The following is a 15,051-nucleotide window of genomic DNA, read 5'->3' as shown; positions in this document are numbered from 1 at the left end:
AAGCTGCACTGAAAAAAAAAGGCTTTACAAGCCTGATAGGCTAGCAACTCAAATGTCTCTAAATTCCAGTGACTTCAGGGCTGATCTCTGCTCCCCCAAAACCCTCCTTTGTGGTGTCTGTCATGTTTGCATTCAGGCACAGATTGCATGTGAACACCTCAGCATAAGCCTGGTGAGTAGGAGGGGGGAGAGGGCCTGGCCATTTCTGTATGCCTCAGTTAACTCTAATTCGGATCAGTGTGTGTGAGAGCGAGACGTGGACTAATGAGAATGCCTGCCTGTTTTCTTTTGGGGAAACAAAAAGCTCACTTGCAGCTCATTGACATTTTTATAGTCACATTGCATTGGCAGGACAGGCCGCACCAGCAGTTCTTTTGGAAAAGCAGAACAAGGGGATCAAATGTGTTGCCCCCTTCCCGGTCCCCCCACCCTTCCCCACCATGTGAAAGGAGCTCTTTCTTTGAGCGCAAGGCAAGAGTGAGTCAGTGTGGCTCTGCAGGGGGATATAAAGCCAGCTTTGTAGTAGCCCTTTCAGGCTGTCAGTGCCCGAGCCCCTGCAGCACATCACCGCTGCTCCAGCCCTTCTCACCTGAGCAGTGCCAGGTCCTTTGCACTTCAGCACACGCGCTCCATCGCTCCGGCAGCAGCAGCCTGTAACCTGCTGCTTTCCTTGTTCTGCTGCTTAAAATTCACCGGGTCGTGGGAATGAGCGAGCCGGCAGCCCCTGCAGCCCCTTACGGGGTTTGTTAGTGATGCTCTGGTAGACACGCAGTTATGTTCCCCCCAGACGCACGCACACAAGTTCACAAGCGAGCTGTGTTTGTTAGTCGGATCTCTGGCAAGTTCAGGCGTGCCTTAAAGGGTTTCTAAAAAGAGTAAACGAAGTGTTCCCTCTTGTACTTTTCCTCTGTGTGACCCACTTTTTGCACATGAAGTTGGTAAGCCAACTAGGGCACTCCTTGGTAGAGAAGCAAAATCTCCACTTTGATCTTCCTTTCAGTAAAACAATTCTCTTGTTGCTGCTTGACTGCAGGATTTATCTCTAAATACCCGATGAAGTGTTTCCGTGTATTGGGTATCGGGATTTGGAGGAGGATACAACTGGCTGCCTGTGCTGTGAAACCCAGCTTTTCAAAAGCTCTTCTAAATTCTTCCAGCTTTCTAAAAAAAAAAAAAGTGGCTGCCTGGTTCTTCTTTCTCTAGCACAATCAACATCTTCCCTGGTTTAAGTTAGGGAGTGTTCTAGAAGAGAAATTGCTTCCTGCCTGTATCACTAATGAGCATTTATTTATCTGTCACTGAACTTTTTTAACATATCCCACAGCACTGATGGCTGCCAGAAATCTTTGAAGATTCCTGGAAGAAGAAGCCAGTCATCTTCACAGGGCTAGTTTGCTAAGGCTGGTGGAGCTGGTTGTGCAATACTGTTTGAGCAAAGGGACTGGTTTACGTGGGTGTCGGACTCTACCCAAACTCCCCACGGATCTGAAGCACTGTTAGCAAGTCAAGAACCTCAACTGTACGTGTATTTTCCGAATAGCGCTCCCTTGTGTCTTCAGTCCAGACTTTATTTCTGACTTAATTTACATTCCTGTATTCAAACGTGGATTTATTACCTTCAAACCATGGACAATAAAATGAGAAGCTTTCCAGTGTGAAATACGTGGGCATATTCTAAACTGTAGGACATAGGTATCAAGAGGGCCTCTTTACATATTTATTCTAGAGCCATTCTGATTGGACACAGAATGTATTTGGGCAGTGATGCAGAATTAATAACTGCGTATTTCACCCATTGCACATTTTGCAGAACTCAAAGGTCTGAAAGCATTTATCAGAATGTTGATGCCACTGTTTGTTTTACATGAAGGGAAATGAAGGCACAGAGACTGTAAGCAAGACACCAGGAACACAACCCCAGTTCTGCTCCAGGACACAACCACTGTATTTCCTGCTGGAATAGGCATTCTCTGCAAAAAAGGACCCAAGTCTTTATCAAAAGACAACTTACATTTGGAGGGTTGGAGGGTTCTGCAATGAAAATAATTGCCCAATCATTTTTCCTTTTGTCTCCTAGGTGTCGTCATGCTGCCATAGCAAAGTACTTCGGCGATGTCACTCCGCCTTGTAATAAGTGCTGCGATTACTGCAAGAACCCAGGGGCAGTGAAAAGGCAGCTGGAGTCACTGGAGCGCTGCAGCAACAGCTGGAATAAAACCTGCATCGGGCCCTCAAGTTCCTCTTGGGATAGCTACGACCCAGAGCTGTATGAAGGAGGAAGGAGAGGTTGCAGAGGTTTTAGCAGGTCCGTACTTGGTAGCTCAAATTCTGCTCACAGGAGTTATCAGAGAGAAGAGAGCATCTCACAGCTGCAGGCCCAGCCACTCCTATTTTCTGCACATGTTTCTGTGTGGTGGTATTTTCCTGTAACTTCCTGGCAGCAGGAGCTGGAATTTCATTTTCCACACACTTTGGCAGCCTTGATCAAATTCATGTCCCAGAGAGCAAAAAGCTGTTTTGAATGACCTAAGAATTGCCCTGCAGAAGGTAATTGGTTCAAGAAACCAGGCTGAAATTTTTGAAAGCACTAAATGGGCACAGCCATGTTCACAGTCACAAGGTTCAGAAATATTTAAACTGAGACCAGCTTGACAGCAAAGCACGATCCAGAGCTTGTTCCTGGCTTAGTGCTGATGTCTGTGGGCCAGCAGGCTGGGGGACCAGTGACAGAACTTAGTCATCACAGAGGATATAATGGTGTGCCAGCATCAGATTCTTCTGCTGATTGCTAAATTTTAGTGTTTCCCCATCAGGCTGAGAGCAAAAGATGTGCAGTCAGAAACATGATTTATTCTGTAAAATGTTTGGCAGTGTGGAGATGGCAACTCCTCTTCTTCCTTGTTCGTTGGCTGTGTTGCAGCCATCGTGCAGCTCTGCCAGGATGAGTTTCCCCGTTTGCATTGCCCATGGAGCTCTTCCAGGATGCACAGCGCCGTCGGCTGGTGTAGGCTTCTGCTTTCCCTTAGCCTGAGACTTGAAGCTTTGTTCTTCAGGCAATTCCAGTTGAGTCAGAGGAAAGTGGTGTACTTGTGCCATAAGCTTGTGTTTGATCTCGGGACCTGAGAAGACACTGCCGAGGAATGGATGCTGTGCCCTTTCTGCCATCTCAGCTCCAAGGGCAGTAATGACTGACAGGATACGTGACCCAAAGCAGTGACTACTCAGCCCCATGGGAGGAGCTGTCAGAGCTTCTGAAATGAAGTCCTACATTCTCAGAGCACTAGTTGCCTGCTTACTAGTTCATGAGATTAATAAATCCCATCGACACTGCTGTCCAGGTTGAGTAGTAGTGAAACTAAGAGCTTAGACTCATTCAGAAAGGCTCAGAAATACATCTTCTCTAAATCCTGGGATGACCTAAGCTTCCCAAAGCCTTTGCCCCAGGTAATGCTACGTCTGTAGAAATGTTTTTTCCTTTTGTTCTCCTGCCTTATCCAGGTATGATGAAGAAAGCAGCAGGAATGGGGATGAAGCCAATGAAGAGATTCGGAAACGGGAGTGGAACGACTTCTACAAAAAGCAGATGAGTCTGCGCAAAGTGAGTTTGTGTACCTTTGTAAGAGATTCACAGATTGTTTGCTGTTAGCCTTTGTGCTGTGAGCTTGTCTTACAGATATAAAGGCTTTCCTGGCACTAGTGAAAGTAAATTATTGTGTCTTGCTGTCCCTTGTTCTGGCTTTTACTGAGTACTTCTGCTTTGGTCACGTTCTCCGTATTCTGGGTCAGTCTCATAATGGGAAGGAATCCAGCTTACCTTCCTGCAATGCTCATCAAGTGGATCCTGCTGTCTTTATCAACTCTGATATTACTAGAAAGAAATTTTCCCATTCAGCTTCTCTGGGATATTCCTATACCAAAGTTGAACTTTTGGCTTTGATTCTCATCCTTTCTCTCCTTTTCCCCATTTTGCTGCCTTTTCAGTACCATTGTAACTTCAGCATTGATTTTCCCTGGAGCAAGGGGATAAAAATATATCTTTTGTGTTTCTAGACCTGCATATGTGTTACAGGAATGGAAATGTTTGATTGTTTTTTTTTTAAAAAATATTATTATTTTATTTTTTATTCCAGGGCCACGAACCAGAAAAAGATGATTTTATCCCTCCAAGTAAATCTCTTCTTTGATTTATAGTGGGTTTTCTTTGGGAGAGGGAAGTCTTGTATTTTGCAGCTGCATGTAATTTATGTAGCATCAACACTGGGGGTATCAGTCCCTAGGCACAGGGGTTGGGCTTTTGGCTGTGAAAGCTTGGCTGGAAGAGATGAATCTGAGTTTAGATTTGGTTGGGGTGAAGATATGGAATGCATCTTTCTGAACAACTTTTCCAAACAAGTTAGAAGGAACATTGTCTAACCTGACTTTTTAGGCTATTTCTGCAGTGTTTATGCAGAGGTATTCAATTGGAATGGAAACTGTTGAAAAACTTTGCCATTTGTATCTGTGCTACATGGAGCCCTGTCTAGCAGCACAGGTCTTACACTGCTGTAAATGAATACCCGATGGCTCATGTTTCTCTGTTCAACCTCTTTATTTTTGGTTGGTGCTGAGGGAGAGCAGAATTGTTTTTCCTAAGAGCCGGGATGCCTTGAAAAAGGGCTTCCTGGGATGGAGAGGTTTTAGTGATGTTAGTCTTAAACTAGCAAAACAGACCTTCTCATCCAGAGAAAGAAATCTCATTTTCCTTCAGTGACTCTCTTGGAATTTGTAGCTATTGCAGTTGAGAGGGGTGACTGTAGTGGTTCTTGGGGTGACTGCAGGGAAGAGCATAACAGGCAATAGTGGGCTGGCACCACCCCAGTGAGAGCTGAAATGTTCTGTGCTGTGATGCTACGATGCCTTTTTTCAAACGTCTCTGCTATAATAGGTGCAGACTGCCCCTTGAAAGACGCCTCCAGCAGAAGAATCTCTAAGCTAACAGTGAAGGTAAGAGTTTAACGTTGACTCCTTGACTCACAAAGAACAAAGCTTCTGCCTGTCCTGTTCTTACTCCTTCTGGGTTAGAAGTCCAAGGGGCACTGTGATTTCTGTAGAACATGTCTGAGTATCGCATGTTTCCTAGGGACGGGAACACTGCTTGAAGATACTGGAAGAAGCTTTGAGAGCCAACCAAAAGGTTCCAGCAGAAGCAAAAGGGTATGAGACGAGAGACAATGGGTAGTGTATTGAGTCCCTTAACACAGGCCTAATCCTCCCCAGGCAACAATACCACTTTCAGGGAATGCATTTTAATTGGTCCAAGGAAGTATCTTCACCTAACAGCATCCTTCTTGTAGCTATGTTCATGATCAGACATGAGGATTCCTGTGTCCAATTCTGCTAAATCAGCTCGATCCCAGGAGTTGCAATTCCCCCCTGCCCCATAAGATGGGGATAGCGTACTTCCAAACTGAGCAAATGAACAAGAGGGCTTCGATTTAAATCTGTGCTCATCGTATTTTCCATTCCCCAGCAAGTCACCACTACATCCTTAATTGGGAGTTATCACTTACTCTTGCATCAGAGGTAGAGAATTTTGTACTTTCTGGGAGATGCTTAAGCATTAGTGTTCCCTTTGCAGATATAGAAGTGTGTCTTGCCAGAAATCACCCCAGCCTGTGTTACAGGTCAGACCCTCATGCCTGTGCCGTGGAGCTGGAGTATGAAGCTTTCAGAACCAGTAAAATGGCAAACTCATACAAGGCATCTGTGCTAAAGAAGGTAGGGCCCAACATCTGCTGTTGCTTGCCCTTGCCTCTTAACATGGTGTGACCTCAGCTCAGCTCAGGGAAAGGAGTAGAGTTTGTGTGGGATAGATGGAGAAATTCCACTTTGCCTTGGATGTCTTCCAAGTCTTTCTTTGTGGCTTTGTTTCCAGGAGGAACCAGGATCATGTTGGTTTCACATCCTCGTTGGCTGCAGTCTATGAGCTTACAGCCTTTGGAAACCTGCATTATCAGTGCAAGCTTATCCAGATATCCTCTAGGTCTAGCAACAGAGGGAATGGGAAGTTCTTTAGATTGTTGCTGAAAATAGAGCAGCCCAGGTTTAGGTTAGCTGGTTGCCTCCTTGAAGATGTTCCTGTTCTTGAGACAGGTGTATCTCCATATTTGTTTTACCAGCTACGGCTTTGAGTGTGTACTGAGGCAGGAATACATAAAGATTTTTAGTCACCAGGAGTTTGCTTCTGTTCTCTTTTCAGGTAGCAGAGATCAACAAAGCCTCAAAAGGCGGAGAGTTGTTCTCAGTCTTTGGGTCAGGAACTGGTGGCAACAGAAGCTTGGAGACAAAATCTGAGTCTCCAGCAGAGGAGAACTTCCTCCCTGCATCCCAGGTTTACTCGGTGAGTGCAGATGGGATGGACAAGGGGGGAATGATTTGGCTTGCCTACCTACTTTTTTATTATTGTTTTTAAAGCTATTTTTGTTTTTCTCATCTCACTCTAACCAAAGATGCTGTCTGTTTCCTTACTGTGGGGCTGTGACATTAGACTACTCTATTTGCATGATGTCTCAGTTGATGGTCATGATGAGGAGTCAATTTTAGACCCCTACCCAGCTTACAGCTGTATGAACAGCAGTGTATTGTGCACATAAACTTGGTCCTTTTAGAGTTGCGCACACAGGGCCTCCTTGCTGCTCTCATACCCTATTTTTTTTCTCCTTCTTTTCTCCTTAGTTCAAACCCAAGCGTGTGGGAGCTGGGTTTCCAAAAAGTTCCAGCGTATTCCAGACAGCTTCAGAACTGCTGATGATCCGGGAGGAAAGCAATCCAAAGCTTGTCAAAAAAGAAGATTGTCCAAATGAGCAAGACAACAGCAACTGTAATCTGGAACCAGACAAGAGAAACCGTGTTCTCCAGAAAAAAGGAAAAGCAAAAAAAGAAAAAGCAAAGTGTGAGAGTTCTGAGGTAGAACTACTTCCTGAAAAGAAGGGACAGCAACCCAGTCCAGACACAAAAACTGCCCTTTGTGATAGCCCTGCTAAGAAAGCCAAAGTTAGCAAAAAGCAGCAAATGCTGGCAGAGGCAGCCAAAAAAGAATCACAGGATATTTCCAAGTTCTTCTCCCTCTCCAAAGGTGGGTCTAAAGCCAAAAGTTGCAGCACAGCAGAGGAAGTCAGCTGTTCTGCAAGCACACTACCTCAGGTTTCTTCTCAAAGCGTATGTCAAGAGACACCACCACCTCAGGGAAACAAAGATGAATCTGGAGAGGATGTGACTGCACAGTCCCAGGCAGAGAATGAAGAGCTGGGGGGGACAGAAGGAACATTGACTGAGCAGGAGGAGGAAGGAACACTGACTGAGAAGGAAGAGGATTTTAAGACCCAGCAGGCTGCTGAATCTGAACTCCTTCAGGACGAACTTGATATAAAATCCAGGTAATATCTCCACCTCTCTCCTTCCTTTGTTACCCCATTAAGTAGCTCTAAGGCCCCACCAGCCTTGTCCTGGAAACTGAGAATCCGTGTCAAATCTCTAGGCTGCTGAGAAAAATTCCTGCTTTACTGTGGAGTGTCTAATGGCTGCTGACAGTGACTATTGGAATGAATTAAATTGCCCTTCTCTCCACTCTTTCCTCCAGTGTTGCTGAAAATGTCACAGAAACTGAGTTAACTGTTATTGGGGAAGGTCAGAGTGGGAAGCGACCAGGATGGGATGAGGTAAGACTTCAATGGATGCTGATTTCCTCTACTTCTGCTCTCCTTGTTCCAAGTCACTCCGTGGAAGTGATGCTCCTGGTCTGAACTTCACCTGGTAGTGGTGTTTAGCTGGGGAGGGCCCAGCTGTAATTGCAGTGGAGAGAACTGTAGATGAGTTGCCCTCCTGAAGCGTTCCTGCCACCCACAGGGCCAGTGCCAGCAACTCAGACTGCAGTGGAGAGCTTCCATTGCACGCTGCTGTTTCTTGTCTGCAACACTTGACCGTACCTTTTCCTGATAACTTGCCTGGAACGATTCTCTCCACCCCCTCTAGATCTGTAACTATTATTAGCGAGATGCCTTCTCCATTCATGGGAACAACCACAGGTCAGTCTAGCAATTAGCTGCCCTAATGAGAGTATAGGGAAATAGGTGGTAGTCTGATCGTTTTTTTTTTCAAAGCCCCTTTTATGTGGGAAAATACATTATGTCTGCAGAGCTTCATGTCCCCAAAAAGTTCCGTAGGTTCCTGCATGGTATCCACTACAGGAAGAGACTGCTGGATGCTGCAGAGATTGATGTTCTCAGGAGGAAGTGGCTGTTTGAAAGTGTAATGCTGCTGCAGGAATTAGTGATTTGGGTTTTCTTCTGTCCCACCTCCAGGATATGGAAAGCCCTGCAACAAAGCGGCTACGGACAGCAGCAAAATCTTCTATTCTGTCCCAGCCAGAAAGCAAAAGTGTTGGTCCAACAAAGAAGAAGGTGACTTTTGATCCAAACTTACTGCAGTGTGATAAAGACGAAGCCAGCAAGACCATACAGCCAGCGACCAAAAGCGTGTCCCTCAAGGAGACAGCAGACATCGTTGTAAAATATTTGACCCCGTTCTACAAGGGCGGCAAATTTGCTTCCAAGGTAGGCACAGCTCAGAACCCTTTCAAGCAGAAGGAGACTGCATCTCCCCAGAGATCTGGGGCCCTAAGAAGGGAACAATGGTATGGATACCACATTTAATTTCCAGGTCACATCTCGGTATGTGCCATGAGTGGTTTGTGCTACAGCCTAATGGTTTGTGCTACAGTACTAAGGGCAAGACAAATGCAGAATTAAGCCTGGTGAATTATTGATGTCTGCTTTCTGCTTTTTATCCTCCCTCTCTCTGCAGGATCTGTTTAAGGGCTTTGCTCGGCACCTGTCTCACTTACTGACTGAAGATCAGAACCCTGCCCGCAAGACTGGTGAGTTGGAGCTGTAGAGAGCACCAAGAATCTTGGTTTCTTGTGATGCTAAATGAATTGATGGCTCTAGATGTCTTAAGTATCATCTCAAAGGTGCTGCTGCTTCTCTTGCAGTGAAGGAAGAAGCACAGAGACTCATTAAGGAGTTTTTCAAAACACGAGACAGATGTGAGAGTGAGACAGACTGGCAGGAGCTGCAGAGCTCGGAGAGATGATCCTTGCATCTTGTTCGTCGATTCCTTCTTCCAGTAGTGGGACCAGGGGATCCTGAAGAACTTAGCCACGGAGGGGTTTATGAAACTGCAGAAGTGAACTGTCTTTCCCCACTGCATTTTTGCTCTCTTCAGCCTGCAGTGCCACCTTAGTGACACACATTTCCACAAAACCAGTTTCTGTGAACCTATGGAGAGTTTCTCCACTAACCAGAGCACCGAGGTCCTCCAGTACCTCGTGCCAAGAGGTACGAAGTCTCCATCTGCTGTGTAGGTTAGGGGCTGCTGCCTCAGGTGTTTTGCAGTGCCTCCAATTTCTGCCTCTGCAGCGGTCTGGGAAGGCATCTTTCTGGGACTCTGCTTTGGGATGGCATCCTCTTGCTTCCTAGATGGCTGTTCCTCCTGCTCCCCCCCTCCCTTAGTTCTTATTTGAGTGTTACCAATAGAAGCCTTATGCTACAAACGAGTTCACATGCTTTTGCTCAGGGCTGCCAATGCTGAACTTGATGTTTAAGTACCTGGATGGAATGTTTTTCCTTGGAGGGCAGCAGGGGAGTGTTTTGTTTTTACTCTGCAGGCAATGCCTACTTTCTGAAGGTAGAGAAACTCAGATTCTTTTTGTTTTAATCCCAACTTTTTTTTTTTTTTTTTTTAAACTGTGTCTGGTTCTGCCTGTCCTTTAACTGAAGTGGTGATGCTGTCCCGGTATTAACCTCTCTAGTAGTGGCACCAAGGTGGCCAACACTTTTCCAGCATTGCTTCTAACCCCTAAAGCCATATCTGCTCCCTGTGCCTCACCCACAGCCTGCAGTACAGAGGGCAATGCTGCTGTTACTACTGGTTAATGTACTGCTGTGGCCCTCAGGTTGACACTGCGGTGCCTCTGCTGCTATATTTATATAAGGACCTGAACTGTAGGGTATCAGTGGGCTTGAAATAACCTGATTCCCTGGCACAAGTCCTTTCTGTTGGGTTTTAGTTGGGTTCTGTCTTTTTTCAATGCTTATAGAGGCTGGTGGCCTCAGGCAGTATTGCTGCTAGAGGAATCTGCAGCCTGAGAAGCCATGAAACAGGCTTTTGAATCACTGTACTCAACAGCTGATTATTTTTATGTGCTGAAGGGTATGTGCAGAACTGACAATAAAACAGTGTTATTGCAGCTGTGGACTCTTCCTGGTGGTTTTTTCTTACCTATCATGTAGGCCGGTCTTAGTTACATTAAGACTCCATCACTGTAAACTTAGACATGAAAGCTTGCTCTTTTTATCTGAGCAGGCAAGCCTGGGATGGGATGGGTGGGAAGTGTGTAGCAGCAGACACCTCCATCCCCCAATAGCTGCAGGATATTTCTAGCTAAGCACCAGGAGGAGAAGAACCTGGAAATGTTTACCTCAAAAGTCACTTTTATCTTCAGCTTTCTCTGTTCAAGGGGAGGACAAAAGGGCTTTGCAAGAAGTCTTTGTATAAAAGAACTATTTTTTCAGCTGTTGCCTGCTGGCTTCTGTTTCACCTTCCCATTAAAATTTTTGTTACATCAGCTATCTCCAGGAACCCCTATATAAGGTTACTATCTCCAGCATTCAGTGCTTGTAGAGTTCAGCTGCTGCCTGGGTGAACTTTACAGAAATTTTGTGCAACTTGTAAAAGCAGAGGACGTCTAAAAGGGCATGGGGGGTTGTAGCACGGTGCTCAATCACCACGGAGAGCAGCTCTTCAGATGAGTTGTGTTCCTACGTAAGGCAGCAAAAGCTCAGAAAGAGGAGGGAAATGATGAGTTAATCTTCAGAGATGGTCTCTGTTCCTTTCTTTCATATTGCTGTGGCACTTCAAGGCACTAGCCTTGCAGTAGTACTGGTGAAGGGAGAAGGTGCAGCACACACTCCAGCAAGGACCTCTCTGGCCCCAGCAAGCAGCATTTGCAGGAATTTTCCTGACAGGGATGCCACTGTGCCTACTGCTGGCATCAGCTCACCAGCAAGGAGCTTGCATTAAACAACTCTAAATCCCATTCCCAGCCAACAGTGACCACGTTTTCCTGTAACTTTTCCAGTTAGCTGCAGGTCACCCACCCCACATTAGATGTAAAGCAGTGTCTGTCATCTCATAGCTTCAAAATAGCCACTATGCAATTATTTTATTACAGTCTCCTGTAATAAACCTTTTAGTTCAGTAGGCTAGCTGTAGCAATAAAAATAAATTAAGTGTTTTTATACAATTTGAGACACTCTCCTATACTGTCATACCAGTTCCCCTTGAATACACTTTCTCCATGGGCATGGAAACATGATGTAAGTATGACAGCTTCATGGACATGATTGACTTCTTTATAGCAGAAGGAAGAATAAGTATACGCATACATCAGTAAGAAATTAATTAACAATAAACATTCTTACCATTGCAGCTTAATCTGTGCCCTAGCGGATGTAGCAATTGTATATTAACACTGATCTGCTTTGCAATTAAGATGCTGTATACAAGCTCCTGCTTCACAAACCCTGCTATGGGGCTTCTTGCGTATCAATTGAGAGAAGAAGCTGGTCTATGGAAGATGGCAGCAGCCAGTGCAGTCATTTCATAACCCTGACTTTGCTTTCTGATACACGAATCACTAGCAGGTATCATCAGTCTTTACTTATGAGCCTCAATTTAAAGAGAAAAATAGTCCCACAGTGCGTAGCTTGAAGGCAGTTGCTTGCATCTGTTCAGCTGCTCTGTGCTGGATCAGGCAATGAAGAAGCAATGGAGTGGAAAGGGTGTCTTGTGGATTGTTCAACCAGTGCAAGCATTGCTTCAAGGAAAAGGATTTGGTGACTGAACAGCAGGTCACAAGGGGTGAGATTACAGCCCAGTCCATTAACAAGCACACCATCACGGTGGTGGCAGTCTTAGAAAGCAGCTGTCTGAGATCACGGATGTTTCTGGGACAGACCTCTCCAGGGGACAGGCAGGGAGCACTGAACAAGCTCAAAGGAAACTGGTGCTGTCTTGCTTGGTCATTCATCTCCTTAGGCTTTAGGGATGAAAACCTGTTTTATCCAGGATGACAACAACCGTGTGATACATTTCTTTAGCCTGTCAAAACACAAATGAGTACCAGTCAATCTCTACCCCAGCAATAGCTGCTTCTCATAATTAAATATTCCCATAATTAAGTATCTTCCCATAAATTGCTTCCCATAATTAAATACCAAGCAGGCACTGGGATTTCAAACTGCAGTTTGGGAACTGGTAAATGCAGTGTCCCCATCCACCCCAGGACAGAAGCGAACAGCAGGCTCTTAGCAGAGGCTCAGCTGGGGAGTAGAGGGCAATTTCTGAATTGCCCCAAGGAAGCTGTGTGTCAGGGCTGATCATCTCACCTGTGGCAGTTCAAGCCACAGAGACTTGGGACTGGCAGCCGAGCCATAGTTCAGTTCTATGCCGGGGAGCCCACCATCAGAGGTGGGCCGCAGGGTTCGCATCTTCTGCAGCTCATTCAGTGGGATGACGTGGGAGACTGCCTGTGGAAAGAAAAAAGCCACAGAGTATTAGCTGGTGCAGTCCTTTAAGAGCAAAATGATCTGATTCTGGCCAAAGAGGATTCATCTCAAGAACTTCTTGAAAGCTGAGGCAAAGACAAGGGCCCAGGGCAGAGTAAGTGGAAGGACTGCAGTTAATTGTTAGGCCTCACTGCCAGTGCATCCCTGCAACTCCTACAAGCCTAGGCCAAATAGGAGTGTGTTTTCTACACTTAGTTTTACTGTGCACCGTGCTTGTTTGCATGATCACTGCTGGACTTGCAAAAGAGCTCACACCATTACTAACTCTTCTACTGCTCTCATCACTGGCTTTGGGCTAGGGCTGCTGGCTGCAAGGCACATAAGTACAGCCTCTTCCTGCACAAGTCTTAAAAGTCAGAGCTAACACCTGAAAGACATCAGGGCTTGGGACACTGAGGAAGAATTATCTAACATACCTGGGTGATGTTATCCACCACAATGATCTGTTCATTGTTCACACCAAAATAGCAGGGCACAGGGATTGTGCTGTCGCTCACTCTCTCTACAAAGTAGAAGTTGTAGCCAAAGAAGGGCAATTTCATCGCGTGCTCTGTAAGAAAGCAGAAGGGTGGCATTCAGGCAGCAGCTTCCAGCCAGCAGTCTCCTGCACCTGCCTAAGGTGGTCAAAAGAGGCAGGTGCACTTTTTAGTGCAATTGACTTCTCCCACCACCCCTGCACTCCTAGTCAGCAGCCTGGACGGATGTGCCATCCTTTTCAGAACAGAAAACAGCTGTGCAGACAGAGTATCAATTAAAGCACAACTCATACAGGGCTCTGAAAGTTTTCTGCAGTTTTACCAAGAGGTGTGACTTCTATCATGATGACCATGCGTGGAGGCATGTGCCAGTCTGCAGAGAAACACTCTCAGGGAGTCATGTGTCATGGGTCATTGCAAGCCCCAAAGATCCTTGCCAACCTCATCAACTGTCCCAGAAATGCATTCAGAGGCAGCTTCCATCACAGTCAGGACAGATTACTACCCAAGTAGATCTGGATGTCTCCTCACCTATGAACTGGATTTTTGCATCCAGTGGTTGGAGTGGCTGCCTGGTTCTCAGCAGCATCCCGAGATGGTTCTGCAGAGTCTGGGGATTGATTTGGGACTGCAAAGGCATTGGTATGTACTCCTTCAGCTCTTCCCTGTGCCAAAAAGTAGAGAGTAATTCACCCCCTGCCCAGCCAAAATCAAAAGATAAACCAGGGGGAGTTAGAGAAAGGAGGGGATGTGGTAACAGTTTTCAGTAGAAGAGCTGGGAGCAAGGGTGGAGGGGGAGAGAGAAGAGCACAATGGGTCACATCTAAACTGGTTAATGTGTGAGGAAACACAGACAGTTGAGACCATCGTATTTCCATAGAGAAGGCTGTGTACCACTGACTAATACGCTAACAGAAATCCCTCCTTTCTGGAGACAGCAGGAGCTCTTCATGCAAGAACTGCATGTAAGTAGAGCTACAGGGTGTTTCTTTCACAGGCAGTCTCAGCTGAAAAGCACCTTACACTAATTGTCGTGTGTGCCGCCATAGCACTACACAGAGCAGAGTTTCCCACACCCAGCAGGGTTATACCCTTGCCCCTGATGCTGTAAGGGGATTTGATGGTGATATTACCTCCATCACCTTCATCTCCATTACATGGCTACAGCTGAAAGCTTGTACAATTTGTTCTTGGTACCACAAACACACGGCAGCCTACAGGAATGTTTGTGGCACCCTCATGCCTTGAACTCAGCAAGAGTCACAAAAGGAAACATGGAGAAGGGATGGTCTGCATTAGGAGTGTGAACAGCAGGTAAACTTTCTTGGTTACAAGGCAGGAGTCAGACACCAAGTGACATTAATTAATGACTTACGCTCTCCAGAATTGTCCGCTCCTTAATTATCCGGAGTAGTTTCAGGCCCCTGCCCCTAAGCCATGTGATGACAACAGAGACCCACCCTGAGCCAAACATACCTGGGGGGAACAGAACTCTCCTGCTCTGTCTTGGCCCAGTGCTGGAACAGAAGCAAAATGGCCACCTGCATCTCCAATTCTTGATTATAGCTCAGCAGCATCTTCCCATTCAGGTAATCCCACAGCACCTGAGAGCACAGGAAAAAGGCTTTGTTAAGGCTGCCAGGAGGTGCAGGCAGGTCGAGGCAGCACCAGGCTGCAGAGACCCCACATCCTGCTTCGCAGATAGCTCAGGCTGATAACTCTAAAACAAAGGCTTGTTAGGCTCAGGACGAGCATGCAGAACTGCACACAGCTTGTCTGGAGCAGTACAGCTCATAGGCTAGGGCCACATAAGCACTGCCTTGTTTGCCTCCATAGCATCACTTGCATCACTCGTTAGTCATTCCCAGAAACAGCATGCAAAGCCAATCAGTCAAAGCCCTCACACTTCT

At 46.1% G+C, this 15,051-nt stretch overlaps 2 protein-coding genes across 4 annotated transcripts in view; one reads left to right on the top strand and one right to left on the bottom strand.

Moving 5' to 3' along the window:
* Positions 1–10,285, top strand: part of RECQL5 (RecQ like helicase 5) — a 38,505-nt gene extending 28,220 nt beyond the window's left edge. For all 3 annotated transcript variants that reach the window (XM_068654621.1, XM_068654622.1, XM_068654623.1), the window contains 12 exons: positions 2,078–2,305; positions 3,499–3,598; positions 4,131–4,167; positions 4,925–4,983; positions 5,120–5,193; positions 5,664–5,757; positions 6,239–6,379; positions 6,715–7,415; positions 7,619–7,697; positions 8,340–8,591; positions 8,842–8,914; positions 9,029–10,285. In XM_068654621.1, the coding sequence (XP_068510722.1) occupies positions 2,078–2,305; positions 3,499–3,598; positions 4,131–4,167; positions 4,925–4,983; positions 5,120–5,193; positions 5,664–5,757; positions 6,239–6,379; positions 6,715–7,415; positions 7,619–7,697; positions 8,340–8,591; positions 8,842–8,914; positions 9,029–9,129 (1,939 nt within the window). In that variant the 3' untranslated portion in view covers positions 9,130–10,285. The remainder of the gene's footprint in view (positions 1–2,077; positions 2,306–3,498; positions 3,599–4,130; positions 4,168–4,924; positions 4,984–5,119; positions 5,194–5,663; positions 5,758–6,238; positions 6,380–6,714; positions 7,416–7,618; positions 7,698–8,339; positions 8,592–8,841; positions 8,915–9,028) is intronic.
* A 949-nt stretch (positions 10,286–11,234) lies between these two features.
* Positions 11,235–15,051, bottom strand: part of MYO15B (myosin XVB) — a 44,702-nt gene continuing 40,885 nt past the window's right edge. The window contains exons 62-66 of the mRNA XM_068655452.1: positions 14,618–14,745; positions 13,673–13,806; positions 13,082–13,215; positions 12,486–12,626; positions 11,235–12,198 (exon numbers count right to left, since the gene is read on the bottom strand). Of these exons, the coding sequence (XP_068511553.1) occupies positions 12,139–12,198; positions 12,486–12,626; positions 13,082–13,215; positions 13,673–13,806; positions 14,618–14,745 (597 nt within the window). The 3' untranslated portion in view covers positions 11,235–12,138. The remainder of the gene's footprint in view (positions 12,199–12,485; positions 12,627–13,081; positions 13,216–13,672; positions 13,807–14,617; positions 14,746–15,051) is intronic.

The sequence above is a fragment of the Anas acuta genome, chromosome 18 (assembly GCF_963932015.1).
Source record: "Anas acuta chromosome 18, bAnaAcu1.1, whole genome shotgun sequence".
NCBI classification, from domain to species: Eukaryota; Metazoa; Chordata; class Aves; order Anseriformes; family Anatidae; genus Anas; species Anas acuta.
Note: the sequence above shows the minus strand (reverse complement) of the source record. Positions and strands in the feature narration are given on the sequence as shown.